We start from the raw sequence: 13,053 nt of genomic DNA, 5'->3' as shown, positions 1-13,053 counted from the left end.
GGCCTCCTGCATTAAGGAAAGGCCTTCAGATTCAAATGAAGAAACTGACAACATTTATTTTGCACACTAACATCATCCTATCAGAATTTAATTACAGCAAGAATTAGAATTATTTTTATTAGAGAGTTGTTTACTTTTCAAAGGAAAGGTTCTTGATGGGGTCTGCAACAAATCAGACGTCTTTCAGGAGGAGCTGTTCGCCTTCATTGTGTTTTTTAACTATGTCACATTATGTGAACAGGGTAGCACACACACTTTTTAAGTCACAGGTGCATTATCCCAGGTGCTTATTAGCCCAGGTGCTTCAAAGCAGCTTCAAGCCATGGTACAAATGAAGGCTATGCCACAGGTACCCCGTCAATCCCAGGTAAGTCCCTGCAGGAACACCTCCTGCCCAGCCAAAGACCGTTTTCCTCTACCAGCGTTCTCAGAGGAGAGCTGAAAAGCAGGACTGATTACAGCTCAGCAAATCCAAGACTGTGAGAACCGACAGCTCAACACAAATCAGCACCTAAACACCAACCGAAACTTGGTTCTTAAACACAAAGCAAAACCAAGGCTATTATATGGCTCTGAAAAGTAGAATAGGAAAAATACTGAGATAATTCAGAGGGCCCCACCATGAACATTTTATTGAAATATCCTCCTAACCTGGTTTTTTGTTTGGTTTGGTTTGGTTGCTATTTAAGGTTACATCTCTAAATGTACTTAGGGAAAGTAATTTCTTTCTGAATTTGAAATGTTTATCAGGGTATAAGAAAAGGTACCCAAATGCTCATGTCAACAAATGTTTATTAAAGCAGAAATCACACATTTCTTTGCTATATTATATAATACAGATATTCAATCGCTCACCTAATTATGCCATTAAAGTTCCCCTTTCACTCCGTGATCCACACATGCACAGTTCTCTTGGGTGTCCAAGCACACACAGGTATCCTAAAACGCCCAGCACAGCTGAACATCCAGGTAAACAGCAATGGGGCACAGGGAGAGGTCACAGAGCCCCATTTCAAACAGCTTCAACAAAATGAATGGCCATAAATAAGAAGTGTCTCTGTGCTTTGCTATAATAAGATTCAAACACAGGATTCCAAGAATTCCACCTGTTTCCAATTAGATACCAGAACTGCTTGAGTGTTTAAACCACATTCACTTGCTACTTATACAAAACAATTCTTCCGGGTTTTCTGAACATTTTAAGTATGTTAAAATAAGATTAAGGGTCTGGTTTAGACAATCAGAGGCAGGGGAATTTCAGCTGCAACCAAAACTATCTCTCTGCAGCCATAATGCAGAGCTTCAGACAAAACAATTAGATGAAATACACGAATTTCTATCTTTGACAATTACTTGTAAAAATCAGAACTTTCATAGGGAAAGCTACTATATATATATAATATATGTATAATACATTAATTTTAAATAGGTTTTTAAATAATTTCTAAAAATATATGATTCTGTATATTTAATGTTTATAGTAACTTTTAGTCAGCATTTATGTTACAGTCCATCAGATATACCTGTCTTTTAACTATGTGACACTTACATGAGGCCAAACGTGTGACCTGAAAAAAACGGAAGCACAGGTAGGAATCTGGCCTAGCTCTGCAGGACTCTTCACACGATGAATTTCTCTTTTTAAAAATGTACAACTTTTCCTCTAACAAATTTGTCCTTCCTTCCTTTCACTGCAGATGTTCCTTGTGCTTTTATAAATGAGCTGAAAGGCACATGGATTTTCTACTTGGAGCCCTGTTTTCTCTCCTAAGACACAGAATGTGAGCACAGCCTCAGGAGCAGTTTAGACTGCTGACTGCTCCAGGTAGACTCGGAGTGGAGGGTCTCAAAGCACAGCCTGGTGCTTCTGCACAGGGACCCCCCCCCTCCACACCACACCACCCCCCGGCCCCGCATGAACCCTAGTGGGTTCGTTTGAATTGCATACAACAGGGCAGAGAACTTCTTCAACAGCCACTAAAGGTCTTGGGCTCCATCAGCTCACCAGACAGTATTTTTAATTTTAAGGTTAGCTCAGTGCATTAGGAGAGAGTCATTCCTGAGGGGACTAGCAATCTGTCCGTTTCATGTCACTAACTACTGGCAGGAGATGGGTGAAATTGGGGAAGCAGGAGAAGAGGGCCTCTATGGACCCAACTGCCCAGGAGGTGCTGCGTGACTCAACCCCTTCACAGACTTACACCTTTAAAAAAAAAAAAAAAAAAGGCAAAACAAAACCCCCCAAAAAAACCCTACACATAGTTTTGTATAGAAGAAAAAAAAAAAAAAAAAAAACTTTAATCAACTGATAATGACCCACACTCAATCTCAAAGACAATGATATTAAGAGAACCAAGAAAACAAAAACAGCAGCTGTGTGGAACCCCTCCATTTGTTTACTCATTATTTTATAAAGGGTCCTAGATGAGATACATATTTTAATCAAAATAATATACTTCCTAGAGGGAAGAGTTCTGGAGGGCTGGTAACATACACACTTCCTTAACAGGAGAAAACAAAATAAAAGCAACCAGAAAATGGACTTGCAGCAAAAATGAAATTGTTTTCTTATTTTGAAAAAGAGGAAAACATTTAAAGGTTACTTTTGCAGAGGTTCCTTAAAGGGAAAGGCTAGTCACCACGTAGGAATAATGAACGCCCTAAAGGGAAGCCAGGCACTGGCAAAAAGCTACCCTAACATACAGAGTTACATGAGCTCATTTTAGAAAGTGTCCTCTTTCCAAACGTGTATTTAAAAGGCAAATTTATACAATAGTGGTTTTCTTATTAAAAAAAAAAAATCCTGGTTTTTACAAGTCTGGGATAGGATAAAAACTTGTCCAACTAGTCTTAACAAGGCCAGATCACTGAAATTCCCATACCAACAAGACTTTGGGACTAAAAAGGAAACAAAATAGAGCTCAGTCTTCAGAAACTCTCTTCCTGGGCACTCACTGCACAGCCCAAGGCAGCTTCAAGTCAGACCGAGCGGAGGGCCCAGAGCTCAGCCCCAGCTCCCCGCATTGTTGCCAGGGGCACAATTGCCTCAACCCACCTGGACCCTCGGAGACCCAGCCTCTTTACCCTCAGGTAGCAATACCACAACCCTCGCTGGGCTCTGCAGGCAACCCGATCTCGGTGTAAGGGGCTCTGGAAAGATGAGAAGAGTCTGAAACTAATGAATTCTCTCTTCTCAAACTGCAGTCCCACTGGCTCACTTACTGTCTGTGGGAATAGAGGTGACGCTAAACTAGATATCAATTCAAAAGGCCTCTTCAGGGCCCAGAGAAAGAACTAGTTTAGCCTTCTCCTGGAACTTGGGCGTTCCACAGGCAACTAAAGGTTTTCAAACAGGCGATGAAGCGGCAATAGGAAATCATCAAAGGCCAAATCCTTATCTATCACCAAAAGCCAATGGCTGCTCAGTAAAAAAAAAAAAAACGATGCTCAGACAAAGAATTTTTAAGATTCAAGATGAACATCTGAAAGTGCACTCACATGAACTGACAGGGAAACTTTTCAGTAAAGTTACACAGTTAACCATGCTACCCTGAAGAACTAGCTAATCACCAAGATTGGGGGGCCGGGGTCAAAGAGTTCATATAATAACTCCCTAGAAACCAAATCCACCTCCCAGGCAGTTTTGCCAGGATGCTTAAAGAAGAAACCGCATTGGTGTTAAACTAGAATGTCACATTTAGGAAGACAAGAAAAAAAAAATTAAGGTTTGTCTCCTAAAACTCCACAACGGGTTTTACAGTAAGCTCGGGAATTAAATTATGGTAAAAGGGAGCTATTTTTACTAAAACAGGGTAGACCAATTTATCAAAAATGCCATTCAGCTGTGTTCATTACATTCAGGAATCTAATTTACACAATAGACACTTTGGAGTAATCTATTTTAGTCAATAAACACGAACTCCTTTAAGTTTTAATCTTATCGGAAATACATATTTCACATAGTCTTCTTGCTAGTTAAGTGAGAAATCTGAAGAAATTTCATAACGACTATGAGTCTGCTTTACCGCTCTTACGTAGGCAAGAGCAGAAAACAAGCACACACAATTAAAGTTGTCAGACTCCGTTTATGTACATTTTAATCCAATCCGCTTCATTTCATACACGCCCGCATCTGGAGTTCATTTGCTTTCCTCCTAAAAGTACTGTAGGTCACTATCACCACTCCTCCGGGTTAGGAAAGTTCGGCCAAGTTTACCTTCAAGCACCCCTTAGAGTTAGGAGCAACAGCCGTCCCCCAGGGACGCCGAGGGCCCATCCCCCCGCCCCGGAGCGCCAGGCCGCCCAGGGTCCCTCTAAGCCGTAGACACCCCCACCGCCAGCGCTCGCGGAGTTTCTGGCCCACACGCCGCTCACCTTCAACTTGGCTCCGGCTACGCACAACATCCACCTGGCAGAGTCCCGGGGCCGTCCAGGCGCCACGAGCGAGGAGCTGGCAGATCCCGGGCGGACCCCGAGGGCGCGCCGCTCCCCTGGGTGGGGGTTGGCAGGCAGGAACGCGCCCCCTGGGCACGCCTGCGGCTCGGGCGCCGGATGTGGAGCCCCAGCACGATGCCCCCTCGGCGCCCGGGGCTCGGCGTGTGGACCACGGCCCGGTACACCACAGTCCAGCGAGGCCCCGGGGGCTTTGGTTTCGAGAACCCGATCGGAGTAGGCATTTCGAAGCGGACCCGCCGCGCGGTCCATTGCCCCCCGCGGACCCTGCTGGGAGGACAGGGCCTCGGAGGAGAGGGTCAGAGAGAAGCGGGGGGTGGGGGGTGTTTACTGGGGTCCGCGGGAGCCCCTGGGCGCGGGGAGAGGGCCGCCCAGACAGGCGCCGGGGAGCAAGAGCCCCCGGCCCGGACAGACCGCGCGCCCGGGCGCAGAGCCGGGCCTGCGTTCGGGGAAAGTTGCAGCCCTCCTCCGGCGCCCGTACCCGCGCCCCCGGGACACCCGACACCCGGGCTCCGCGTGCGCGGCGCCCGCCGCCCCCAGCAAGTTTCCCCAAGCGCCCCTACCGGGGTCCCCGGCCGCGGAGCAGCCGGTTCCGCGCCGCTCCTGCAGGCACACAAAAGAGCGGGACGGCTGCGGGGTCTGCGGGTGGCCCCCCAGCACCCGCCTGGACGTAAACAAACCCCCGGGTCCGCGCTGGGCGCCCCACGCCTGGCGGAGGAGCGGCGGCGCGGTCCCCGCCCGCTGACAGCCGGGGGCCGCGGCCGGGGACCGCGGCCGGGGCCCGGGCCGGCCGGGCAGCGCGGACGCCCGCCCGGCCACCCGCCCGCCTGGCCGGAGCCCGGCCGCGCCGCCGCCGCCGCCGCCGGTGGCCGCTCTGACCCTCCCCCGAGCCGGCGGCACCACAGCGCCACCAGCCCCAGCTCCGCCGCGCCGGCGGCAGTGGCGGCGGCAGCTCCTCCTGGAGAGGCAGGCGCTTCACCCCCACAGCAACTCCCCACAAACTTTCCCCGGGAATACGGCGGGCCGGGGGCGCGGGGCGCGCGGCCGGGCGCCGCCGCCGGGCCGCAGCCCCCTCCCAGCGCAGCGCCCGCCGCCGCCGCCCGCCGCCCGCTCCCCGCTCGCGCGCGCACCCCGCGGACCGCCGGGGCCGCCCCCTCCCCGGTCCCGCGGCGGCGGCGGTGGCGGCGGCGGCGCAGGGCCGGGGGGGCGCCCGGGGTGGGGGCCGACACCGGGGGCAGCGGTGGCGGCGGCGGCTCCCGGCGCCATCTTGGGCTGATCGATGAATTGAACAAAGAGGATCAATTTCTGATCAAGCGAGTTATCAATGGGGGCCGGGGAGCGAGAGGGACTTATCCCCGACTCGGCCCCGCTTTCCCCGGCACCCCCCTCCTCCCCTCCGCCGCGGCCCCCCGGCGGCCGGACAGCCCGGGGCCCCGGGGGAGGCCGCGACCGCCCGCAGCCCCCACCCCCGGGCGAGAGGCCGAGTGAGGAGAAGCCTGACCTGCAGCTGCTGTAAATCAAAGCGCTTCCAATATTGAAACATCGATCCCACATTGGCCGCCATCTTGAGACATATTGAGACGGAGTGAGAGGCTGATAGAGAGGGGGCTGGAGTTCAGGAGCCGCCAGGAGGCAGCAGGCGGGCGGCGCCAAAACCCGGCCTGGAGCCGGCCGCCGCCGCCGCCACGGAGGACGCGGACTCCTCCTCACGGCGCCGCCGCAGCCATGGCGAGCCCGAGCCGGAGCCGGAGTCGGAGCCCGAGGGCGCGGCGGCGGCCGCCGGGCCTCGCGTGCGCGGCCCCTGCCCCCTCCCCCCCGCGCCCGCCACCAGGCCCGCGACCCCCGCCGCTCCCGAGCCCCCGGCCCCTGCGGGCGGCGGCCACCTCCCCGGCCCCGAGGGGGCGCTGGAGGGCGACGGGAGGGGCGCCCCGGGCCCCCGCAGGAGGCCCCGGGCCCGGCTCACCTGGGGCGGTTTTCGGGCGCCGGGGGGTCGCGGTCTCGGGCGGCGGCGCAGCGCAGCCCCTTCTGGGCCCTCTGTTGGGAGCGGGTGGCCGTTTGGGGAGGGCACCGGCCCCGCGCCGCTTTCACTCGCCCTCCGGCAGGGCGCCGAGCGCGCGGAGCCGCCGCGACCACCTGCCCGAGCCCCGACCCCGCGTGGACCCGGCCCACGGCTGCGGCGCTGGTGCGAGGCGCTCTGGCGGTCGGCTGCCGCACACCCTCTCCCTGCGACCCAGCCGGATTCAGAGACCGAGCCAGCCACGAACGGCGTTTCATGTTGGGGGCACTGGAGCCGGGGGAAAGCAGCCCTGACCCCCGTGTCGCTGCACACGTTAATGTCCCGCACAGTGGCCACGCGGTCCCCGCGCCGCACCGCGCCCCCCGTGGCCGAGGGTCCCGATGGCCCCTGTCCGCCGGAGCTGCGCCAGCTTAGGCCACGACAGGAAAAGTCTTGGAGCCCAGTTCTGTATCCCCCCGCACCGCTTAAGCGGAACAGCCTTAGAAACTTCCTGTAGTTCAGACACATCGGTTTGGGTGCAAAAACTTGGAAAGTGTGGGTACGCTCATAACAAAAAGCATGGTCCCTAGTTTACAGGAATGCTAAAATATAAACCCCAAAGTCAATTCTCTTTTGATTTCTTTCTTCGAAGAAACCTGGCAAGAAGTACGCGTTTTATTGTCGTCATCTTTAATTGATTATAACACACGTGTGAGTTTGAGTTTCCAGTAGGAATACTGTACTTTTACTCTCCCGCCCTTCTTTTAACGTGTAATTAGTTAAAACAAATCCCCACATTCCTCAATCTCGAAAATTATATGTAAATAAAATCTGTAAGGAACACAAAATAAAACATGTAAGTGGTATATAATTGCATTTCAACTGAGTTCGAGGGTTTTAGCGTTGATCGTTGGAGTGAACTCAACATTTTTGAATGAAGGGACTGGAAGTGAAAGTCCCCGAGATTTGGAGAACACACGTGCCCCCACGTCTGCCACTGGCGACCAGGAGCCTCAGTTTCGACAAGGCGCGACTCCCGAGGTCTGCATGGGGGTTCCCTGGGCGTCCCGGCGGCAGCTTTGAGCAGCAGCAAGGGCAGGAAGCAGGTGGGTGGGAGCGGGCGGGAGCCGGGAGCCTTGGCCCCAGATTCAGTGACGCCGCGCCAGGCAGGGCACTCCCGACCTCGGGACGCCGAGGGCCGGCTCGGTGTGGAGCGCCCGAGCCCGCGCGCGCAGTCGGCTGGCGACCGCGCTGCAGCTCCGACCGCGCCGCCCGGTAGAGGGCAGCGGCGCCCCGACACTCGCGTCCCCTGGTCCCTGCGCACGTGCCCACCCGCGCGCCCCGCGCTTGGCCACGCCCTGTCCCAAAGCCAGGCCCCTAGCGGGAGACAGCATTGCCACCTCTAGCGATTCCCGTCCCGAAGAAATATGCCACATCTAAAGATTACTCCCTCTCCCACACTTGAGGGTACGTCTGCCTTCCCCTCCTATTTGTGCAGTGGCAGGCAGGTGAGACCTCGGAATTGCCCGAAAGGTAACTAGACAAATAAAATGTGCAAGGGCTTAAAAAAAAAAAAAATCCCTCCCGTGGGGAAGGCTCAAGGAAGGATCAGGGAAATGGTTTGGATTTGGTGCAGATGTTCTCAATCTAATTATCGTGTCGATCCCCAGGGTTTGAACCAAAAAAAGTGAAATATATATGACCTGTGTAATACTCCAGAAATACATCTGGTTGGAATTCAGGATTCTGAATCCACGGCAATATTTCAGAAATAAATTTGGATGAGTATTAAATACCCTTGTTACATTTCTGGTTATACTTACGTTATTTACATGCTAACTGGACTTAGTCGAAAAAGCACTACATTGAATGGCCCAAATGTTAAGTTCTATTTAAATAAAGTTTAGATTTCTTCTACCAAAGTTTTGAGTTATACAAGGCTAATTGCTCTCTACAGGGGGAAAAAGGTTTAGAATAACTTAACCAGCACCACAAAATGTTACCATTTTAAAGGAAAACACTCCAGATAAATCACTGATCAAAAATTCCCTTAGCTGACTGAAAGAATCAGCAGAGACCTAAAAAAACTTTTTAAAGTACATTTTCTTTTTCTTGAGTATAGATATAGAATAAGAACAAATTATATCTATTTCAAAAGGCTATTTTCTTTCTTTCTTTCTTTCTTTTTATATTGACTTTCAGCCTCCCCTTGGTAGAAGATCAGGAGGACCTGCTGACATCCAAATATAGTGGATCTACACAAGCTGTGTACTGTATAAAATATTCAGAAAATGGAAAAGTTTTAGGACCTAGATCTCTATTAGCATCTACAAAGACAATGGAATAATGGCTATAAGAACCCAGAGCGAAGTGTGAGACAGAGGCAGGTTAGTAGGATAACTGGCCCAGGAAACGAGAAGCATCTTGACTTGAAAACAATATTACTTAGAATGAAGCACAAGAAAAACAACCCAGAGACACTGATGTTCTGGGAAAGAAAACTCACAGTTCCCAAGTATATGACTAATTCACCATCCCAATCTTTCAAAAATCAAGCCCCAAGTAATCAGATGGGAGGACTGACCAAAATGATGTTTGTTCCTGAACCCTTTAAATAATTACAGTTTTGCACCAGATCAGACAAATAAATATGAGTCCAGAATGCCTAAATTTCTTTTCTGACCCATTTTATTTTGCCTATAATGGGGAAGTGATAATACTAATGAATGTAACTTACAGAACACTGTAAAGCACTTTCAGAAGTTCACACTTTCCTATCCTCCTGGCGTTGGTGGACCCTCCTGTCTCCCAACAGCTACATATAGTTGATTAAATCAATTAAGGTGAAAATTGGCAAATTCTCTAAAATGCCATATGGGTTGATTATTACTAAATTGGTCCTCCTTTGATAGCCCCAAGAAAGGAAAATATATTACCCTGTTTCCTAAAGATTCTAATTTAGTAATCGTTCTGATATAGTTAACCTAATTCCTTGAAGGAATTAACCATCAAGAATTTCTTCCAAACTGAAAAATGTCTTACAATTAGGGCATTATAAAAAAAGCCATCCTCTTTATCCCTCACAAAAGAGTCTCTATGTTCTAAGATCTTATTTATAATGAACTCATAAAATTAAGTTTCACTTAGAAACTTTATCTCCAGAAAAAGTTGGAGAATAGAGTTTTTAAGCCAACGCCAAGAATAATGAAAAAATTCAGAAATCTTCTGTCCTATGTGATATGCTTAGAAAGAAAACTCAAAAGAGATTCAGTTCTAAAACCTTAATTCACTTTCTGAATATTTTTGCATCCAAATTAGAACTGGTGTTGAATTGTTTCCAACAAGAAATATGTCAGATAACCAGAGACAATATATAATGTTAAATGTTTCCTTCATAATTTATTCACAGATAAACATAAAGACATGGCTACTTTTCGTTGCACAGTAAAAAAATTATTCATACTCCTAATGAGTCATACAAGAGTCTCAGTTTTACAAATATAGAAGCTGAAAATTTATATCTAGGTATTCATTCAAGTTGACTGAATTTGCAAATGTTTTAAATTTAGGAATATCTAAGGCCAGACAGAAGTATTGAGACACTTTAAATTTGAAAAGGCCTTTTCCTTAAATCAAAAGATGATGAACAACAGAGGGAAATTACAGTGTCTTCCTTTTGTCTTTGGCGATGGCCTTCCAGAACAATTTGGCATGGACTATTGGAATAAATGAAAGGAAGTTTCCAGATTCTTTTTTTTTTTCTGAAGCTCAAGAAAACCAAACAACTTTTGTTTTGTTTTTTAAATAATACTTTATGCTAATTATTTCCGAGTACACGATTCACTGTACTATGTAAATACCCACCAAATAAAAGTACACATTTTGCTACATGTAATTACATGCAGAATACGTAATTCATCTCTATACGCCAAATGTATGTGTAGTTATATAATCGTACCAAGAACCTGCCAAACTTGTAAGAACAAACTATAATGATTTCTAAACAATAGACTCTCCTATTCACCAACCCCCTCAGCCTCTCTCTGGTGACAGCATTGCTCAGTTCCAAGACCCTTTTTGGAATCTTCAAAGACTTAATTTCTGGCCCACCATTTAAGTGTGCTTTCCACTTCTGGACAGCATATGTCAATGCCACTAGCTCTAGGTGTCTTTCCACACCTCTAACGATTACGTTCTGTTCTCTGCGTGTCTTAAACAAAAAAGCTTGCAGTTGGATCTTTCAGACAGAGCTCCATCTTACGCTTGGAAAATACATCTAGCTTAATGGACTCAAGGGCTCACTACCTTGGGACTTCCAAACCCCTAAGAGGGACCCAGGGCTTCTCATCACTCCACAAGCGCCCATACACCATCTCACTGGCCACACAGCCCCCTGCCCCAGTCTCTGTTACCAAACTTATATTCTAATATAAACTTGCTTGAAATTTAGAGTTTATTAGAATATCACATCTCATTTTCCCCTTTTTACTTCTTCCTCCTCATGAGAGGCCCACATACGCGTCATATTACATATTTCCTGTATGCTATTGAAATAAATGCCATCTTATATGACTCTCACTGATGACGTTGCTGAATCACTAGGAATTAATAGTGTACATCATCAGTAGCATGAAAGGCTCAAAATATGTAAAGGACTATATAAATATTATTATTATCTTGTTTAATGCAAGTTCAAGTTCTGTGCTAAGACCATATATTAGTTCCTTTTCTTTCCTCCTGGGAGATATGACCCCTATGCATTCTATTTATATTGACTTTTCATTATTAATATTGTTCTTATGATATCAGTTTGCCATCCAATATTTTAAACACACAACTATGTCCCTGGTGCCAGGACATATAGGGCAGGGACACCACAGTTTTGTTTTTTTTTAATTGTATTCATGACATGAAGCAAAATATTGTTCTGTTTCTCCCCGAGATCCTTGATGACACATCTCTGCAGTTGTACAGTTGGAGTTGAATGAAGACTTGTTTTCATGAAATGTAATTAGATTTTCTTTTGTCATAAGCACCGTCAGACTGTATATTATTTTTTTTCTGGGTAAGTGTGGTTTGTAAGATTTTGAAAGCTTGTTCCAATGGAAAAGAGGGAAGCTGATCTATCTAGTGGGGAGTACAAAACTTTTTTCATTCCCTCAAGCTTCATTCACAGTAAATATTTGATCTAGTGTCAGCTTTGAGAATCTGTATTAGGATATCTTTAGAGATTTAAGTAGCTAGCAGAATCTCCTAGGATGTCAAAATTTTGTTTGTGTGTGAGATAGAAGAAAGAAGCCAGGAAAGTGGGCCTCTAATCTAGCAATAATTTTTTCTTATTAAAATGCCCCCCCCACACACACACACACAGAATCTGGAAAGCATATATGTTAAAGAAAAGAATAAAGTGCAAATACTTTCATTCCAGAAGTATTTCTGGTAACAAAACAAACAAACCAAAAAACAACGAAATGGAACAACATGAAAGTCCAACAGTACAGAAATTATTAAATAAATGATGAAAGTGTGTAGCCATTAAAAATTATGTTTAGTAAAATACATAGTGACATGGGGAAATGTTTAGTACTTAAGAGGAAAACAGGATATATGGTGAGCTCAGTCACAAAGAATAACGTGTTCCACAGACACATAGGATACCAAAAGAACAGTAGGTGTCTCTGGACAATGAATTTATGGGTGTTATCTTCTTTAATATTTCTGTATTTTATATAATTTCTACATGAGCGTATGCTACTTTTATAATGCAGGAAAAGAGCAAATATTATTTGTAAGGATGGTGAAAAGCTTGGTATGTCATGTCTTTCAACAGTAATTTAACTCTAACCTAGAAGGGATAGCATCATCTAGTGATTATGTAGACAATTGAAAACAAAGAGAGAAAAATCATGTCCTAATTTTGCCACTGAGTCACTGTTTGATTTTGCCTCGGGTTTCCTGCCTGTAAAATGGGAATAATTAATATTTTCTTGTAAAATGCTTTTGAGTTCTCTAAGGAAAGATCCTATAAAGGTGCAAAGTGTTATTCTATTAATGCTAATTGAAGTCCACGATTTTGGATGATGAGCCATGGTAATGCCAAGTGACCTGCGGTTCCTGCAAATGACCCATTCCCACTGAGCTCCCATTTCCAATTCACCAAGTCAAAAAAGACCCTTGTCCTATCTGTCCAGCCAGCATCTAAACAGCAGAGCTAAGGCAAAGCGGTTTTATTGACGCATATAACCACAGGGTCAGACGTGGGCTGAAATTCTGGTGAAAAGCGCTTTGACCTTGAGCATAATGTCTAACCTTGCGAAGTCTGTTTCCACAGCAGGAAAGACAAAAGGTGTTTGAGAGAAATTGAAGTCAGATATGAGGCCAGATGCCAAAAAGACAAAGGTGTTTGAGAGAAATTGAAGTGAGATATGAGGCCAGATGCCAAACTGGCTGTGCAGGATTCTGTGTTCTTTAAAAAGGTTTGGGGGGTGGGGAGCAGATAAGGATGTAACCAGTAATGCTTGGATGTCCACTGTCCAATCACCAATCATTATCTGTTGAGCAAAGCAATCTGTCAGACACTATAAAGAAACACAGAATCAGTGGAA

At 47.2% G+C, this 13,053-nt stretch overlaps 1 protein-coding gene across 15 annotated transcripts in view; it reads right to left on the bottom strand.

Moving 5' to 3' along the window:
• The window catches only part of CUX1 (cut like homeobox 1), a 374,351-nt gene extending 368,163 nt beyond the window's left edge, over nt 1-6,188 (bottom strand). For 3 of the 15 annotated variants that reach the window (XM_082644031.1, XM_082644022.1, XM_082644023.1), the window contains exon 1: nt 5,954-6,187. In XM_082644031.1, coding sequence (XP_082500157.1) covers nt 5,954-6,016 — 63 coding nt within the window. In that variant the 5' untranslated portion in view covers nt 6,017-6,187. Of the gene's footprint in view, nt 1-4,374; nt 5,208-5,953 lie in introns of those variants that run through there. The other 12 variants (XM_082644021.1, XM_082644028.1, XM_082644030.1 and 9 more) reach the window with 9 other exon arrangements.
• Nucleotides 6,189-13,053: the final 6,865 nt, after the last annotated feature.

Source organism: Mesoplodon mirus (genome assembly GCF_964341445.2).
Source record: "Mesoplodon mirus genome assembly, chromosome: 15".
Classification (NCBI taxonomy): domain Eukaryota; kingdom Metazoa; phylum Chordata; class Mammalia; order Artiodactyla; family Ziphiidae; genus Mesoplodon; species Mesoplodon mirus.
The sequence above is the reverse complement of the archived record's forward strand: the minus strand, read 5'-3'. Positions and strand labels throughout refer to the sequence as shown.